The 15,687-nt window shown below is 39.3% G+C and overlaps 1 protein-coding gene across 7 annotated transcripts in view; it reads right to left on the bottom strand.

Moving 5' to 3' along the window:
• Positions 1-15,687, bottom strand: part of NTNG1 (netrin G1) — a 259,028-nt gene continuing 243,341 nt past the window's right edge. For all 7 annotated transcript variants that reach the window (XM_089780552.1, XM_075936636.2, XM_075936637.2 and 4 more), the window contains one exon: positions 1-1,226. In XM_089780552.1, the coding sequence (XP_089636678.1) occupies positions 1,000-1,226 (227 nt within the window). In that variant the 3' untranslated portion in view covers positions 1-999. The remainder of the gene's footprint in view (positions 1,227-15,687) is intronic.

The raw sequence follows: 15,687 nt of genomic DNA, 5'->3' as shown, positions 1-15,687 counted from the left end.
TTGTTTATGCAGGAATTTTATTTTTTTAATCTTCCAGTGTTAAAGCAACAAGAAAACATTTAGAATGTCCTTTGGTGGAATCTTATTACACTTGTTATATATGTAAACTGATATTCTTTGATGCCAGCACGTTGCCCATACAGAGAAATCTCTGCACAATTAAATGAAAGGAGCAAAGAAAAAAAAGACTAAATAAAAAGTAATATTTCTCTTACCTGATTAGAATTAAATACATTAATAAATTGTCTGGTAACACAAATTGTCAATAATACAAAAAATCTACATTGTACATTATTTCAAGAAAAATAACTTCATTTGAATACAAAAGGATAAATACACTTTTTTTTCCCTATAGCCACTCTTGTACAGTAGATGAACACAGCATCTTTCTGATGCAGTGCTGCTAAAATATACAAGGATATGACTGTCTTGAGATTTATTGAGGGGGCTGTTACACATGTGCATCACTAACATCAGACAAAGAAACCTTTCAACCAACAAGGGTTACAGAGCAACGTTCACTAAAGCACAGGTTGGAAGGGAATCAGGGACTGAAGCAAGCCAATATGGCAGCTTTAACAGATTTCCTTATACCCACAATGCACTGACAGCAAAGAATGCCTCTATTTGGTTGGTCCACACACTGGGCAGAGGTACAGTAGCGCACCATGTTGAAGTGGCAAATGTTTTTTATTTTCCATTTTGGGAGCTGTCAAAGGTTTTTCAATCCTGTGTATACTTTGCATCTGGCATTGTTATTTGTAGTAATAGATTGGCAGCGCCAACTTGTCTTGAGTCAGATATGAACAGTCTTTTGACTCAGAGTGCTGTCCACAATTAATATGGCTTAGTTCAGTTGGGCCTTCTTAGTGTATACGTGGTTTTATTCTTTTTCTTTTTTTTTAAATTTTAGTAGCAAATGCTTGGGTTTTGTTTTGCTTTTTTGTGGCATGTTCCTCCTGAAGCAGTCTGAACACAATGCCATCAACCAGACGGAACCTAGAATATGAAAAGTCCAGTTACACCTAGTAGAGCAGTCAGCGGTAATAGAGGGCCGTGTGTCACTGCCCTCTGGCCGGAGTTTTGGCTGCAACCTCCTGGATCCCTTTCACACTTCAACTTCTCACACAAAATGCCAGTGTAGGCTGGAGGGCACTGGCATCGCATGTTTTTGAGGCATGTTCCTCCGTTCTGGCATTGCAGTAATTCTTTGTCACATACATTTGCTGCAGGACAAGGGGAAAAATAGAAGAGCATAATAAGCTTAAGTTTATTTGTTACACAACACTTTGAACTTAATTTTTTCCTCTCTTTAGCAATGTAAATAAAGATGTTATTCCAAACATTTGCTGTTATCTATTTTTTATCATTTACTATTGTCCCTTACATTTTGTTGTTGCATAATCTTAGAGAATATTTTCCTCCATTTCAGACAACTTTAATACGAAGTTACCCACTGTTTTAGTGTCTTTATTATTATTTATTATTACTGAACTGGAAAGCCTGGTGAGTGCCTTCTTAGAAAGGACAATGTGAATGCCAACATCACAGTACTCTTGGAAAACATTAATGGCAATTAAAAATGGAACACGGTGAGGTGAAATGAACAGAATGGAATGAGAAATCGGCCCCTAATACAAAGTGATTTTTCTGTATGAATGTTCTGGAAAAGAAACAAAACCAGTAGGGGATATGGCATGGGAAAATCAGCGTGCTTTATGGGTGTTGAACAATGTTAGCTGTTTAAATTCACATACCACATTCATGTGGGAACACGGAGAAAGGGCACTATTTTCACTAAAGATCTACATTTAAAAAAAATTGTGTATGGTGCTTAGGTATCAGGGTGATAGACACATTAGAAATACCTAAAATAGTTACCATAGAGGAAGGAGTCACTGTCAGAAATTTTAGACTTTTGTACGAAGTTATTTTAAAGGTTTAAGCTTTCTTTCCATTATTTAAACAAAACTGGACTGAAACATTCCCCTCTATGGGTGTGTACAGACATCCCATGCTATTGTCTCACTGTCAATTCTAGATTATAGTATAGAGTAGAGTGAGCTAGAAATAAATAGTTTTCAAAGTATAGGTTGTGACCCAGTACTGGGTCATGATAGCTCAGGCACTGGACTGCCTTGCTGAAGGCTGATTTGCAGTGGGTATGCTAAGGCAGGAACTCAGCCAATCGGAGCTGGGGGAGGGGTAAAACCCGTGGGCAAGAATAGTGCACAGAATCACTTGTGTGCTTCCACCCAGGAGCTAGACCTCTTTTGGGGCGCTATGTGGTCTGCGGTGCTGGGATAGGCAGGAAGCCTCACTTAGCACTCCCACTAAGCTGCTGACTGGGAGTCGCCAGAGGTAAGCCATCCCAAACCCCTGCTCCAGCCCTGAGCCCTGTCCTGCATCTCAAACTCTTTCTTCCTGTCCCGACCCTGAAGCTTGCTCTTTAGTCAAAAATATAAACATTGGGTTGCAGGCATCATTGATTTTCTTCAAGTGGGTCACAATTTTTTTGAAAACCACTTCTATAGATGGTATTCCCATTTTTGATGGAAATTTTTCAGATTCAGAAGCCACAAGGACCTCTTGTGATCACCTAGTCTGACCTCCTGCGTAACACAGACCATAAAGCTTCCCCCAAATAATTCCTAGAGCAGGTATTTTTGTTTTAGTTTTAATGAGGACTAAGGAGCTCATCCTGCACCCCAAACTTGGACAAAATTCCCATGCAATCATTAGGTATTTTACCTGAGTAAATGAAATCATGATTGGATTTACTGTAAGGTACAGATATCAAAAAATCAGTTAATCTATATCAGAGGCAGCAGCGTGGGGTGCCAGGCAGGAGGTGGCCTGGGAGGGGAGCCAATTGAAAAAACAGCTCCCCTTATGCACCAGCTGCTCATCGCCCCACAGAGGCAGCAGAGCAGGGTGGCAGCAGCCCCTGTGTGGGGAGAGTCCGATCTCCAGAACCCAGTGTGATCCAGAACTGAGCTGGGCTTTCTGCCTGCCTTGCTCTTAACACACTTTAAATGCAGAGCAACAGTGGGGAGTAAGTCCTTGACCTGGTACAAGCCAGGATTGAGCCAGACTGCCTGCCCACCTGGCTCCCAATACACTTTTAAATTCATGAGGGACAGGTCCCGGACCCGATGCAAGATGGCACTGAGCCGGGCTGCTGGCCAGCCTGCTAAAAAATATATTGGAGGGGGAGAGGGAATGCGTGTAGTTTATAGCATTAACCTATAAGCTTTTGCTTATCAGTTAATTGGTTACTTGACTGCACTATTACATCCCTAGCGGAAGAACTCCAAGATTTAGAAGACCAATATAATATATTGCTTAACCATGTAACATCCAGAGAACACACTAAAGGAGGCAAAGTAGAAAAAAAATTCTTAGTATTTCCCCTGTAAGATCTGCTAATTGTTCTTTACATTCACAGATTGGTGTGGGACACAAATGCTTTACTTTTTAAAATGTAAAAAACCCATGAAAGCTAAAATCCAAACATGTAGCCCAGATTCTCAAATGTTATTTGGTAAAGCTCCGCAGAACTTTACAAAATCTGTATGATAATTTACATAAGCTTTACACGTCTGGCCCAAAGCTTTTCTAAAAATGATTTTGATTTGTCAAAAACCAAGTTATATTTCATCTACCTTCTTTTTAGCACCCCCAGCTGAACCAACAAAAAAGTCCAGCCACTGAGTTGTTCACTCTGAAGTGTCCTTCTCCAATTTCTAATTCTTTGCTTACAAATGAGCCAAGTGATTACATTGGTGCACATTCTCTCCAGCATGTAATAATATGAAAACAACCAAAAGGCAATATCTATCAAAGTTTCTCATTTGACACCTTTCTTCATTATTTCTTGCTTTTCAATCCTTTGAAATATCATTGAAAAGCATCCACAGTTTCTGTTCAGAATGTCTGAAGTGATTATTAAAGTACAACTAATACAGTATGTGGAGAATATTGTGATGAGGAAGGCCATATGTTTGCGTTTCAGTGTTCTTTAGTATAGTACATTGCGATATTTTTACATGATGAATATAAACTGGAATAATAAAGTAATTTTGAGATTTACCGTGTTGCACAGTGATGGGCAACCCAGGCTACTGAGTGGGCTGCATGAGTGAACCACACGATTATCATAACCAAGATGGCCTCCACACATAGGATAGTTTTACCAACCAGGCTTGCATCCCTAGAATTTTCAGGGTGTGCTGACTGAACCGTAGCAGTGCTTTGATGGGAGGCAGAGGGAGCGCACGGCTCTCAAAGTCAATGTTGTTTGCTGTCAGCATGCAACTCACTTCACTTGCCCTTGCTTTACATTCCTGTCGCTTTAGTAATACCAGTAGGGGAAAAAAATATGTGGACGGAAACTAGTGGAATCTGGCAACCCTGAATGTGGGCAACATTAAACAAAATTTCTCACAGGCCACACATAGGTCATGTCTATAATAGACTTGGAAGGTCGGCTTAAGGTACACGACTCTTGCTATATAAAGAGCATACCTGGAATCAATATACCTTAAGTCGTGGAGGTGTCTTCACACTGGAAAGTCAATGGGAGCAAATGGTCCCATTGGCTTCCCTTACTCCTCATGAATCGCTAAACTGAATACCAGAAGATCAATCTCCAGTACAGCAAACGGAGACATGGCTATAGAACACTGATGGGCCACGTGTGGCCCTCCATTGGTGTGGGACACAATATTTGTGTTATGTCTGTTATAATTAAGACCTATATATATATATATATATATATATACATACATACACACACACTCATACAATTTATGGAGTGTTCACTTAATAGTAGCAATATGAAAAGAACAAATACAAAGTACTATCTTATTTAAAGGTAAAGCAGCTGGGCTTTGCTTATTCTAATGTAACAGGCCTCTAACATTTCATTTGATTTAGGCAATAGTGGTGGTGAAATATCTGTTCCATCAATATTGATCATTTTTGGCCTTGAATAATTGAGTAGAAATCAATAGTTAATTAAATACCCTTTTAAAATAGAAAATGAGATGTTTGGGCTTGAATGCAAATTAGATATATACCAAAGTTTGTCTTTTCCAAGTAGTCAGTTAAACAAGTTTATTTGCCAGTTCATTTTCTATTTTTTTAAAATGTACTGACAACATGTTTTCTAAGTTAGTCTCTGATCTTTTGCCTCTAGTTTTTTGGGGGTGAATTATTATGGTAGCATTTCACTAGTAAATCTACAGACACAATGAAATGCTAACTGCTATAAAATACCCCCTACAATAATTTGCACACACAAAATTGCAAATGCATTATCATAGAATCATAGAACACTATAACGAGAAGGGAACTCGAGAGGTCATTGAGTCCAGTCCCCTGTCCTCGTGGCAGGACCCAGTACCATCTAGACCATCCCTGATAGATGTCTATCTAACCTGCTCTTAAATATCTCCAGAGATGGAGATTTCACAACCTCCCTAGGCAACTTATTCTAGTGTTTAACCACCCTGACAGTTAGGAAGTTTTTCCTAGTGTCCAACCTAAACCTCCTTTGCTGCAGTTTAAGCCCATTGCTTCTTGTCCTATCCTCAGAGGTCAAGGAAAACAATTGTTTTCCCTCCTCCTTGTGACACCCTCTTAAATACCTGAAAACTGCTATAATGTCCCCCCCCCAATCTTCTCTTTTCCAAACTAAACAAGCCCAATTATTTCAGTCTTCCTTCATAGAAGGTTCTCTGGACCTTTCATTATTCTTGTTGCTCTTCTCTGACCTTCTCCAATTTCTCCACATCTTTCTTGAAACGTGGTGCCCAGAACTGGACAGAATACTCCAATTGAGGACTAATCAGTGCAGAGTAGAGGGGAAGAATGACTTCTCGTGTCTTGTTCACAACACTTCTGTTAATGCATTCCAGAATGATTTAAGACGTCAGATATAAAAAGTGCTGCATACAAACTTTCAATTTCAATGTTTTTTTGTGTAGTCACAAAAACCACATACAAAAGCTAATGAAGGTAGACAAAGGCATAGACTAATGGCTTGTGCAAAGAGCTAGGCGATAGTAATTATGAGTTTCTAATCCTTTTAATGTCAGTACCTTCTCTTCTGAACTTGGCAAGTCATTTCATTTATTTCTTAGTTTGCTCATCTGTTATACATAGCTAATCAATTAGGCTTGTTTTGGAGGATCAGAGCAAACACTTGTGAAAGTTTTCATGGAATTTCATTGCTAGTTTCTATGAATTTTATAGTTATTTTAGTTTTCCAATCAGCTCTAATACCCTAAACTGTATCACTGTAGTGTTGGAAGGAGAGATACATTGTTTGTAAATGGCTTTGAAAAAGACAAGCCCTATATACATTCAAATTGCTGCTATTTATGTTGCTACGATTTTAGTGACTTAGGACCTGTAGTAACTGTAAATAATATTTCTAACACATAAGCAGCATAAAGCTGTGCATCTGTACTTGAATTGAGACCAAAACTGGTCACTTATATAAGCCTTATAGAATCATAGGACTGAAAGGGACCTCAAGAGGTCATCGAGTCCAGCCCCCGGCCCTCAAGGCAGGACCAAGCTCTGTCAACACCATCCCTGACAGATGTCTATCTAACCTGTTCTTAAATATCTCCAGAGAGGGAGATTCCACCACCTCCCTTGGCAATTTATTCCAATATTTGACCACCCTGATAGTTAGGAATTTTTTCCTAATGTCCAATCTAAACCTCCCCTACTGCACTTTAAGCCCATTACTCCTTGTCCTGTCCTCAGAAACCAAGAGGAACAAATTTTCTCCTTCTTCCTTGTGACACCCTCTTAGATATTTGAAAACTGCTATCATGTCCCCCCTTAATCTTCTTTTTTCCAAACTAAACAAGCCCAGTTCATGAAGCCTGGCTTCATAGGTCATGTTCTCTAGACCTTTAATCATTCTTGTCGCTCTTCTCTGTACCCTTTCCAATTTCTCCACATCTTTCTTGAAATGTGGCGCCCAGAACTGGACACAGTACTCCAGCTGAGGCCTAACTAGTGCAGAGTAGAGCGGCAGAATGACTTCACGAGTTTTGCTTACAACACACCTGTTGATACAACCTAGAATCATATTTGCTTTTTTTGCAACAGCATCACACTGTTGACTCATATTCAACTTGTGGTCCACAATGACCCCCTAGATCCTTTTCCGCCATGCTCCTTCCTAGACAGTCGCTTCCCATCTTGTATGTATGGAACTGATTGTTCCTTCCTAAGTGGAGCACTTTGTATTTCTCTTTATTAAACCTCATCCTGTTTACCTCTGACCATTTCTCTAACTTGCTAAGGTCATTTTGAATTATGTCCCTATCCTCCAAAGAAGTTGCAACCCCACCCAGTTTGGTATCATCTGCAAACTTAATAAGCGTACTCTCTATCCCAATATCTAAGTCATTGATGAAGATATTGAACAGTACGGGTCCCAAAACAGACCCTTGAGGAACTCCACTTGTTATCCCTTTCCAGCAGGATTTAGAACCGTTAACAACAACTCTCTGACTACGGTTATCCAGCCAATTATGCACCCACCTTATCATGGCCCTATCTAAGTTATATTTGCCTAGTTTATCAATAAGAATATCATGCGAGACCGTATCAAATCCCTTACTAAAGTCTAGGTATATGACATCCACCGCTTCTCCCTTATCCACAAGGCTCGTTATCCTATCAAAGAAAGCTATCAGATTAGTTTGGCATGACTTGTTCTTCACAAACCCATGCTGGCTATTCCCTATCACTTTATTACCTTCCAAGTGTTTGCATATGATTTCCTTAATTACCTGCTCCATTATCTTCCCTGGGACAGACGTTAAACTGACCGGTCTGTAGTTTCCTGGGTTGTTCTTATTCCCCTTTTTATAGATGGGCACAATATTTGCCCTTTTCCAGTCTTCTGGAATCTCCCCTGTCTGCCATGATTTTTCAAAAATCATAGCTAAAGGCTCAGATACCTCCTCTATCAGCTCCTTGAGTATCCTGGGATGCATTTCATCAGGACCTGGTGACTTGCTGACATCTAACTTTCCTAAGTGATTTTTAACTTGTTCTTTGTGTATCCTGTCTTCTAAACTTACCCTCTCTCTGCTTGTATTCACTATGTTAGGCACACCTCCAGACTTCTCGGTGAAGACCGAAACAAAGAAGTCATTGAGCATCCTTGTCAACATGCCACAAAGAGCAAAGGGAAGGGCAGATACGTTTGGAAAATCTCTTAAGTTTTTTCATATTATATTATGTTTTAAATCTTAAATGCAGTATTTTGTCAGGATAGTTTACCCTGACACTTGTATTGTTATGAGCTTGCTCTCTATCAAACAAAACCCACTGATGAACAATAAAAAAAAATTAACAACTCCACCTAAATGTTCCCAGCATTGTAAAATGAACACCATTGTAAATGGCTCTATTTGTCTTTGTTTCTTTTAAAGAAATATCAAGGTGGAAACAATTGCACGTATTAGGCCAGAAATAAGATACACAAAATACCCATCCTGCTTCTTTAAATTAGTGGTCATTATTTTCAGAGTTTACTGTACCATCTTTTACTTCTATTTTGTTATTGACATCATTCAGATAAGCCATGCCTTAGTTACAGGTCTGCAGTCACTCCTGTGGTGAGAAAAGGTCTATATGTAAAGTCTTGAATATAACTATGCTTGGCTTTCGGAGTGCAGCATCGGAGCTGTACCTGAGCAATGCATTTTATATTTTATTTTTTCTTATAAGTTTCAGAAGAAATGTATCTCAGTAATAACCTGGCAGATACCTGCGGGACTGCTTATTATGTTAAACTGTGGTGAATCACACAGGACACAGGAGATTGCAATAACCTTATGTCCACTTACATCCCTACCCAGACCTGTAAATCCTGGAACAAATTTGGCCTTGGACTAATCAGGCACATCTCCATTGGCCTTAAAAGATTAGCTTGTTGTTTTTAGAGATGGAGGCATTAAAAACATAAGAACATAAGAATGGCCATACTGGGTCAGCCCAAAGGTCCATCCAGCCCAGTATCCTGTCTGCCAACAGTGGCCAATACCAGATGCCCCAGAGGGAGGTAACACAACAGATAATCCTCATGTGATCTCTCCCCTCTCACCCACCTCCAGACAAACAGAGGCTAGGGACACCATTCCTACCCATCCTGGCTAAAATCCATTGATGGACCTAATCTTCATGAATCTAGCTTTTTTTTGAACCCTGTTGAAGTCCTAGCCTTCACCACATCCTCTGGCAAGGAGTTACAGAGGTTGACTGTGCACTGAGTGAAGAAAAATTTCATTTTGTTTGTTTTAAACCTGCTGCCTATTAATTTCATTTGGTGACCCCTAGTTTTTATATTGTGGGAATAAGTAAATAACTTTTTCTTCTTCGCTTTTTCCACACCAGTCATGATTTATAGACCTCTGTCATATCCCCCCTTAGTTTCCTCTTTTCTAAGATGACATGTCAAAATGAGTCATTTTAGGCACCTTCAATACAATAGAACCCCAGTGGGACACCTTTGAAATGGATGATGTTGTTTGTAACTCTGCTGTATGTCACAATCCCATCTCTGTATCCTTTTTTTCCTCTTTCTTTTTCTTCTGCATCTGAGAACTGAATTGTAGCTCGCAAAAGCTTATGCTCCGACACCCTAATGGATTTGTTAGTTTTTAAAGTGCCACCAGACTCTGTTGTTTTTGCTGAAACAGACTAACACAGCTACCTCCTCTAAAACATAGAGGCTGTGTCTTCACTGCACCCCTTTTCCGGAAAAGGGATGCAGATTAGACACTTCGGAATTGCAAATCTGCGGGGGATTTAAATATCCCCCACGGCATTTGCATTTACATGGCTGCCGCTTTTTTCCGGCTTGGGGATAAGCCGGAGAAGAGCGCCAGTCTAGACGCGATTCTCCGGAAAATAAGCCCTTGAAAGTAGGAATAAGAGATCCTTCGGAAAAGGGCTTATTTTCCAGAGAATCGCATCTAGACTGGAGCTCTTCTCCGGCTTATCCCCAAGCCGGAAAAAAGCGACAGCCATCTAAATGCAAATGCCGCGGGGGATATTTAAATCCCCCGCGGATTTGCAATTTAGAAGTGTCTAATCTGCATCCCTTTTCCAGAAAAGGGGTGCAGTGTAGACACAGCCGAAATGTTTGTAACTCTGAACAAACTGTTATGGGAGACGCCTCAGGGAAGACTGCTTGGAGGTGAGGCTCATGGCTCTGCCATGGCTGCCTGGTAACTGGGGGAGGGGGGGAGGTTCGGGTGGGGATAAACAGCTGGTTTTAGCCGTATGGCTGCAAAGGTGATGAGTGAGACACCTGGGGCACTGTAGTGTCAGTGGGCATGTGGTGCAGATTGTGGCCCTTTAAAACTGAACTGCAGTTCAGAGTGTAGTGCAGACTCTGGCTCCAGCAGCTTATATTCCAGGCCACATTTTAGTAGCAACTTGGGAAATTTATTTCCCAGGATCTGAGTTTGCAAGCTTGTTCCCTCCCAGACAGGGAAAAACAACGTTTACTATTTCCTACCTATAAGTGACTGCCCCACACCATGATGAGTAGAGCGTGGGGGTAGGACAGGCAGCTCAGATGTGCCTATCTTAAGCCAGTACTGTTTGGTTTTTTTCTCTGCTGCCTGATAGCTTTCTTCCGGTTCCCGATGGTGTCCAGTTGACTGGTCAGTCTACATCTCCAGTGTTCATATCTTGGAGATTCTATTGTATACATTAAACATCCACTGATGACTTTTCAAAATATGAGCTAGAGTTGACATATAAAACTCAAAGCTTGACTGCATGGTTTGACCCTGAAATGTCTCAATATAACTTCCAATATGAGCTAGAGTTGACATATAAAACTCAAAGCTTGACTGCATGGTTTGACCCTGAAACGTCTCAATATAACTTCCAAAACCTGCAATTTTTTTCAGTTCTTAAAGAACACAGGGATTTTCATGTGGCTCTCATTACAATTACTTTAAAGAGATCACATTTAGAAAACAACCTCCAGAGAGCAAATAAGTTTATTTTACTCTCTTTCCCTATATCTGCTTCCTCCCTCCACACTAAAGGCAAGCTTGTTTTCCACCACAAAGAAAATGCTCTCAAGTTGTATGGCACTTTCTTTTCTGCAGGACCGTTTATGGGATCGTATACTACTCGTATAGCCATCCTAATGCACAAGTGTCTAGTCTAATATGTAACAAGGAATGAGATGGGCAGAGAAGCATAGATTCTAGGAGTCGGAGTGGTTAACTTTTGCTCATCCAACATGGGATTTTGTTCCCAGTGAATCCACACAATGCAGAAGTCCACTTGTCAAATCCCTATCCTATCCTGAAATTGAGAGGACGGGAAATTTTGAAGTTAAAGATATGAGTACAATTTCAGACTTCCTACAGATGCCCTACTGATTGGTAAGTCACTCAACAACTATGCATTTTTGTCTGCCTTATCTAGTTACATGGTAAATTCTTCAGGTCAGGGACTTTTACCATATTAGTATATATAGCGCCTACCAAAATGGGGCTCTAACCATCACTGTAATACAAATAAACAATAATAATCCACTCCTCACACAGACGCTGCAAAGATCTATCCAGGAGATCTCTGCAGTATTTAGGAGTATTGATTCCTTCCTCTCAGTGGGGTTTCTATGGTTTCTGCCTTCTGAAGAACTGACCCGTATATTTAAAGTTGCTTTTGATGACCCAGAAATTAGTATTTTTCAGTGTTGTTGTAGCTTTAGTGGTTCCAAGACATTAGACAAAGTTGGTGAGATATGAAGGAAAGCTCTGTTGAGTTAAAAAAGCTTGTGTCCTCCCCCCCCCCAAAAAATTGGTCCAATAAAAGATATGATCTCACCCACCTTCTCTCACCAATTAATAAGTAGGCTACAGTCATCTGATTATGCTATTCTCAGATCATTGCATTAGATGGATGAAAGCCACCTGCAAAACAGGACAAAGTTCGCCAGCTTTGCTAACTGAGGGAAAAAATACTGCTGTTAACTCAGAGAATTAATTTTCTAACTTAAAACTGGGCAACTTTCCCAAGGTGATCATTAATAAAATATTGAAAACTTTTGTAGGTTAAGACCTCCATAAATACTGAAAACTTTGCTGCAAGTTGCAAAATATTTTGAAGAAATAGTTTGTTTTGTAATTCAGATGTTATTAAAATCGGAACTTTTTGAAAGCCAGCCCTGTTTTTCTAACCAGGTCAGGCAGTTCAAATGGCAGATGGTACAATAGTGTTTCATAAAATTTAGTTGGACACTTACTCAAACATATTGATTTTGCATTATTGTTATTTATCAGGAGAGGATGATTGATAAGCTTTAATAATTTTTAAATATTCATATATGAAAAATGCATGGAGGAATTTCTCAGTTTGTATAAAGCTTAAGTTTCAGGCATTTGCAATTAAAAACCTAACAGATTTAATCAGGACTATTGTTAATTATAAATTAACTATATAGATGATGTGACAACAACTTAGAGTAAAATAATATACAAAATTATTGTGTTTCTTTCAAGTGTGACCACAGGATCCAATTATAAGTTCTTTGTATCCTTACACCTAGTCTGATTGTCAGTTAAGGGAAGAAAATGTATTCCCCTAATATTTCTGGGACACTTTCTTCTACTTTTACTATTTACAGTTCACTTAAAATAGCATCTTATTGCCTTCCTCCTCCTCCCCTCCCCCCCAACAAAAAAGATAGGCAGGAGGGTCAGAAACATAGATAAGAGAGAGAACAGTCAGTTTTTCAAAAGGGAAATGAAGGTCATCACAAGGTTTGAGTCTGGAAAAGAGTGAGCTGCCTCTTCTCATCCAAAACTAGGACAGTATTCACATTTTGAGCATGTAGCATGTGTGCTAGAAACATTAAAAGGACTATTACATGACAGAATAAAAAGGTTGTGGAAAGCAAACTTTTGATAAAATAAAACTAGTTATGTATCTCCTCCCCACCTTTTCTCTTTTTATTTTCTTCTATATCGTGATTCATCTTTAGGTCTCTGCAGTTTTTCCTCACTTATTTTAGATTTTTTTATTCTTTAGAAATGTTTTGGTTCACATTCTCTCTGCAGCCCCCTTTCTCTTTCCTACAAGATGTTTTTCTTTTCTGGTCTGTCTCTTGCCTATTTGTATTTTTTTCAGTATCTTCTCTTACTCTGTCATTCCCCTCTATTACAGCATTCCTTCCCCCATCCCTTCCTACGTCTACCTCCTTAAAGGATTTCTCCACTTCCAGGTTAGTGTTCTTCTGCATGCTCTCTTGACAGTTTTCTTGGGAGCTGGAGTGCAGGCAGTGCTAATTGTCTAAATGCATGTGATGAGTGAATTGTAGAGCATAAAAGCATGACAGAGTAAATATATGAGCATCGCTTTTCAAGAGTAGATGGATTAACAATCCTAACTGCACTATAAGACACATCTTGGTCAGCTTTAATGGTTTTGACTTCAATGGTTTGGACCCTATATATGGCAAGTTAGCTACCCCATTCCTCAAAAGCTCAAAGGTGAAATCCAGGATCTACTGGAAGTCTGCAATTGACTTCACTTAGTCTAGGATTTCATGCCTTGTACATTCCTTGAAAGAATACATGTCCATTAGGCTGGGAAATATATGTCCCACTTGCAAGGTTGTTCCCATCTACCCCATGCTTGCTGGCTGAGGATGATATTTATCACCTTTGCAAAAGTCTAAATAGTTTAAGATATGTTTTCAGTAGGATGATATACTTACCTGTGTGTACCACCCAGACTGCTCTGTAGATGAATGGGGACAGTGGAACCCAGATTTAAGTAAAGTTGTTCAGACAGTTTGTGTGAGAGAGAGAGAGAGAGAGAGAGAGAGAGAGACAGAGACAGAGACAGAGAGAGAGAGTGTGCGTGTGCGCGCGCACGCATAACGAGAATGCTTGGTTTGCACAGAACTGCAAATAGCACGTTTACATGCAGTGAAAAAATTAGGGATATTCATTTAACTTTGGCACAAACAATGTCATTGTATCAAAACTCAATGAAGGAGCTTTAATTTTACTGCCAGTGAATAACTAGAGGTACTGAGGAAACTTTTCTCTAAGCATTCATTTATAAAAACATGTTCACTTACGTCAATGAATTGGTAGTGTGGGAATATGGAGAAAGAAGAAAACCAAAACGAAACTCTGTGTATATATTATAAACACATAGTATCCTCTCATTGTTCAGGGGAGTCTCTGCAGGCTGGGGGCAGAAGCAGCATTTATCCATAAATGATCAAAGAGATACTAGTTTAATAGGGTCATGAGAAATACTTATACAGATTTAACTAAAGATAACTTAGCATGATTACCATGGTATCTATACTATTTTCCTAGGTGTTCTGTATAACAAGGATAGGCCCATTCCTACAACCTGTCGTGCATGGTTGGGCCCATCTGCCAATGATTTGAATAAAACTCTGCTTATGAGTAGACAATTGCAGAATTCAGGCTATAGGAAAGGAGGGGGGATACTTTTGAAAATCCAGGTCATCATGACTAAGCTAAACTTGTCTAGTCTAGGAGTGTGACCATTGTGTTTATCACATAAGAAGTGATAATGATAGTTCTTAGTCACAACTGTGCAATTAATGTTGCTTTAGCTACAGCTAATTTGATAACCCTGGAACTCAGAGGGTTTAATATCTTACCTGTTTGAAATTATATAGGCAGAAAACTGATTTAGGGCACTTGACCTTAAGGATTTTCACAAAATAGTAAAAAACTAAAAATGTAACGTGGGTTGTTTTGGATTAGAATGGTTTTAAGTTTTCAGATGCCATATATATACTGAGCATAGTAATTCTAAATGTTGAGTAGGCTTTCTTAGGGGCTTTAAACAGAGATAAAATATGAAAAATAACTACTGCTCTTGTACAACAGTACCATAATTATATATATTTGTAGTGACACTAATTCATTGTTTGCTGCATTGGGCATAATATCACTAAAACTCCCTTATGACAATGTCAAATCAAGTCATGGTAGATGATTTGATAACATGAAAACAAAGCCATTTTATTTTAAGGGCAACATTCCAAAGTCAAGACAGAAATAAGTGATGTTCATAAATGGAAACCTATGGAGAAAATCTTACAACATCAAGATAATGGCTAAAAGATGACAAGCTACAGAAGTTGGTCTCTAGTGCAAAGATGAAACAATGTCCTAATTACATTGCATTAGAAACAAATCTAAGAAAATGAATACTAACTAGATGAGAATGGCATGTGAAGACTGATAGCACCTGTCTTAGAGTGAGATGCCTGTTGGATGATCCATTGAGTTGAAATTGTTTTATTTACCAATTTAAGCACATTGTCGGCATGTGTGAAAGTGTGGGTGGGCTGCAGTGAAGACTGTTTTTATTGTTTTTTTTATTGCTGTTCTATTATAGCTCCACTGCTCTCCAGCAAATAGGCAATAATTAAAACACACACAACTTTTGATGCCAATGGACCCTGTTCACTCCCTACTTGTACCAGCTTTGACCAGGCTTCAGGCAAACTCTTGGCAGCAAGTGAGACAAAAGAAAGAAGGAAGCATTAGTGAGAGGAGGGGACTGAAGCCAGTCAGCACAGCTCCAAAACTAAGCTGGTATACCTAACATTCATAGCTTCTC

The sequence above is a fragment of the Pelodiscus sinensis genome, chromosome 9 (assembly GCF_052426305.1).
Source record: "Pelodiscus sinensis isolate ZL-2025 chromosome 9, ASM5242630v1, whole genome shotgun sequence".
NCBI classification, from domain to species: Eukaryota; Metazoa; Chordata; order Testudines; family Trionychidae; genus Pelodiscus; species Pelodiscus sinensis.
This window is presented reverse-complemented; position numbering and strand designations above follow the sequence as displayed.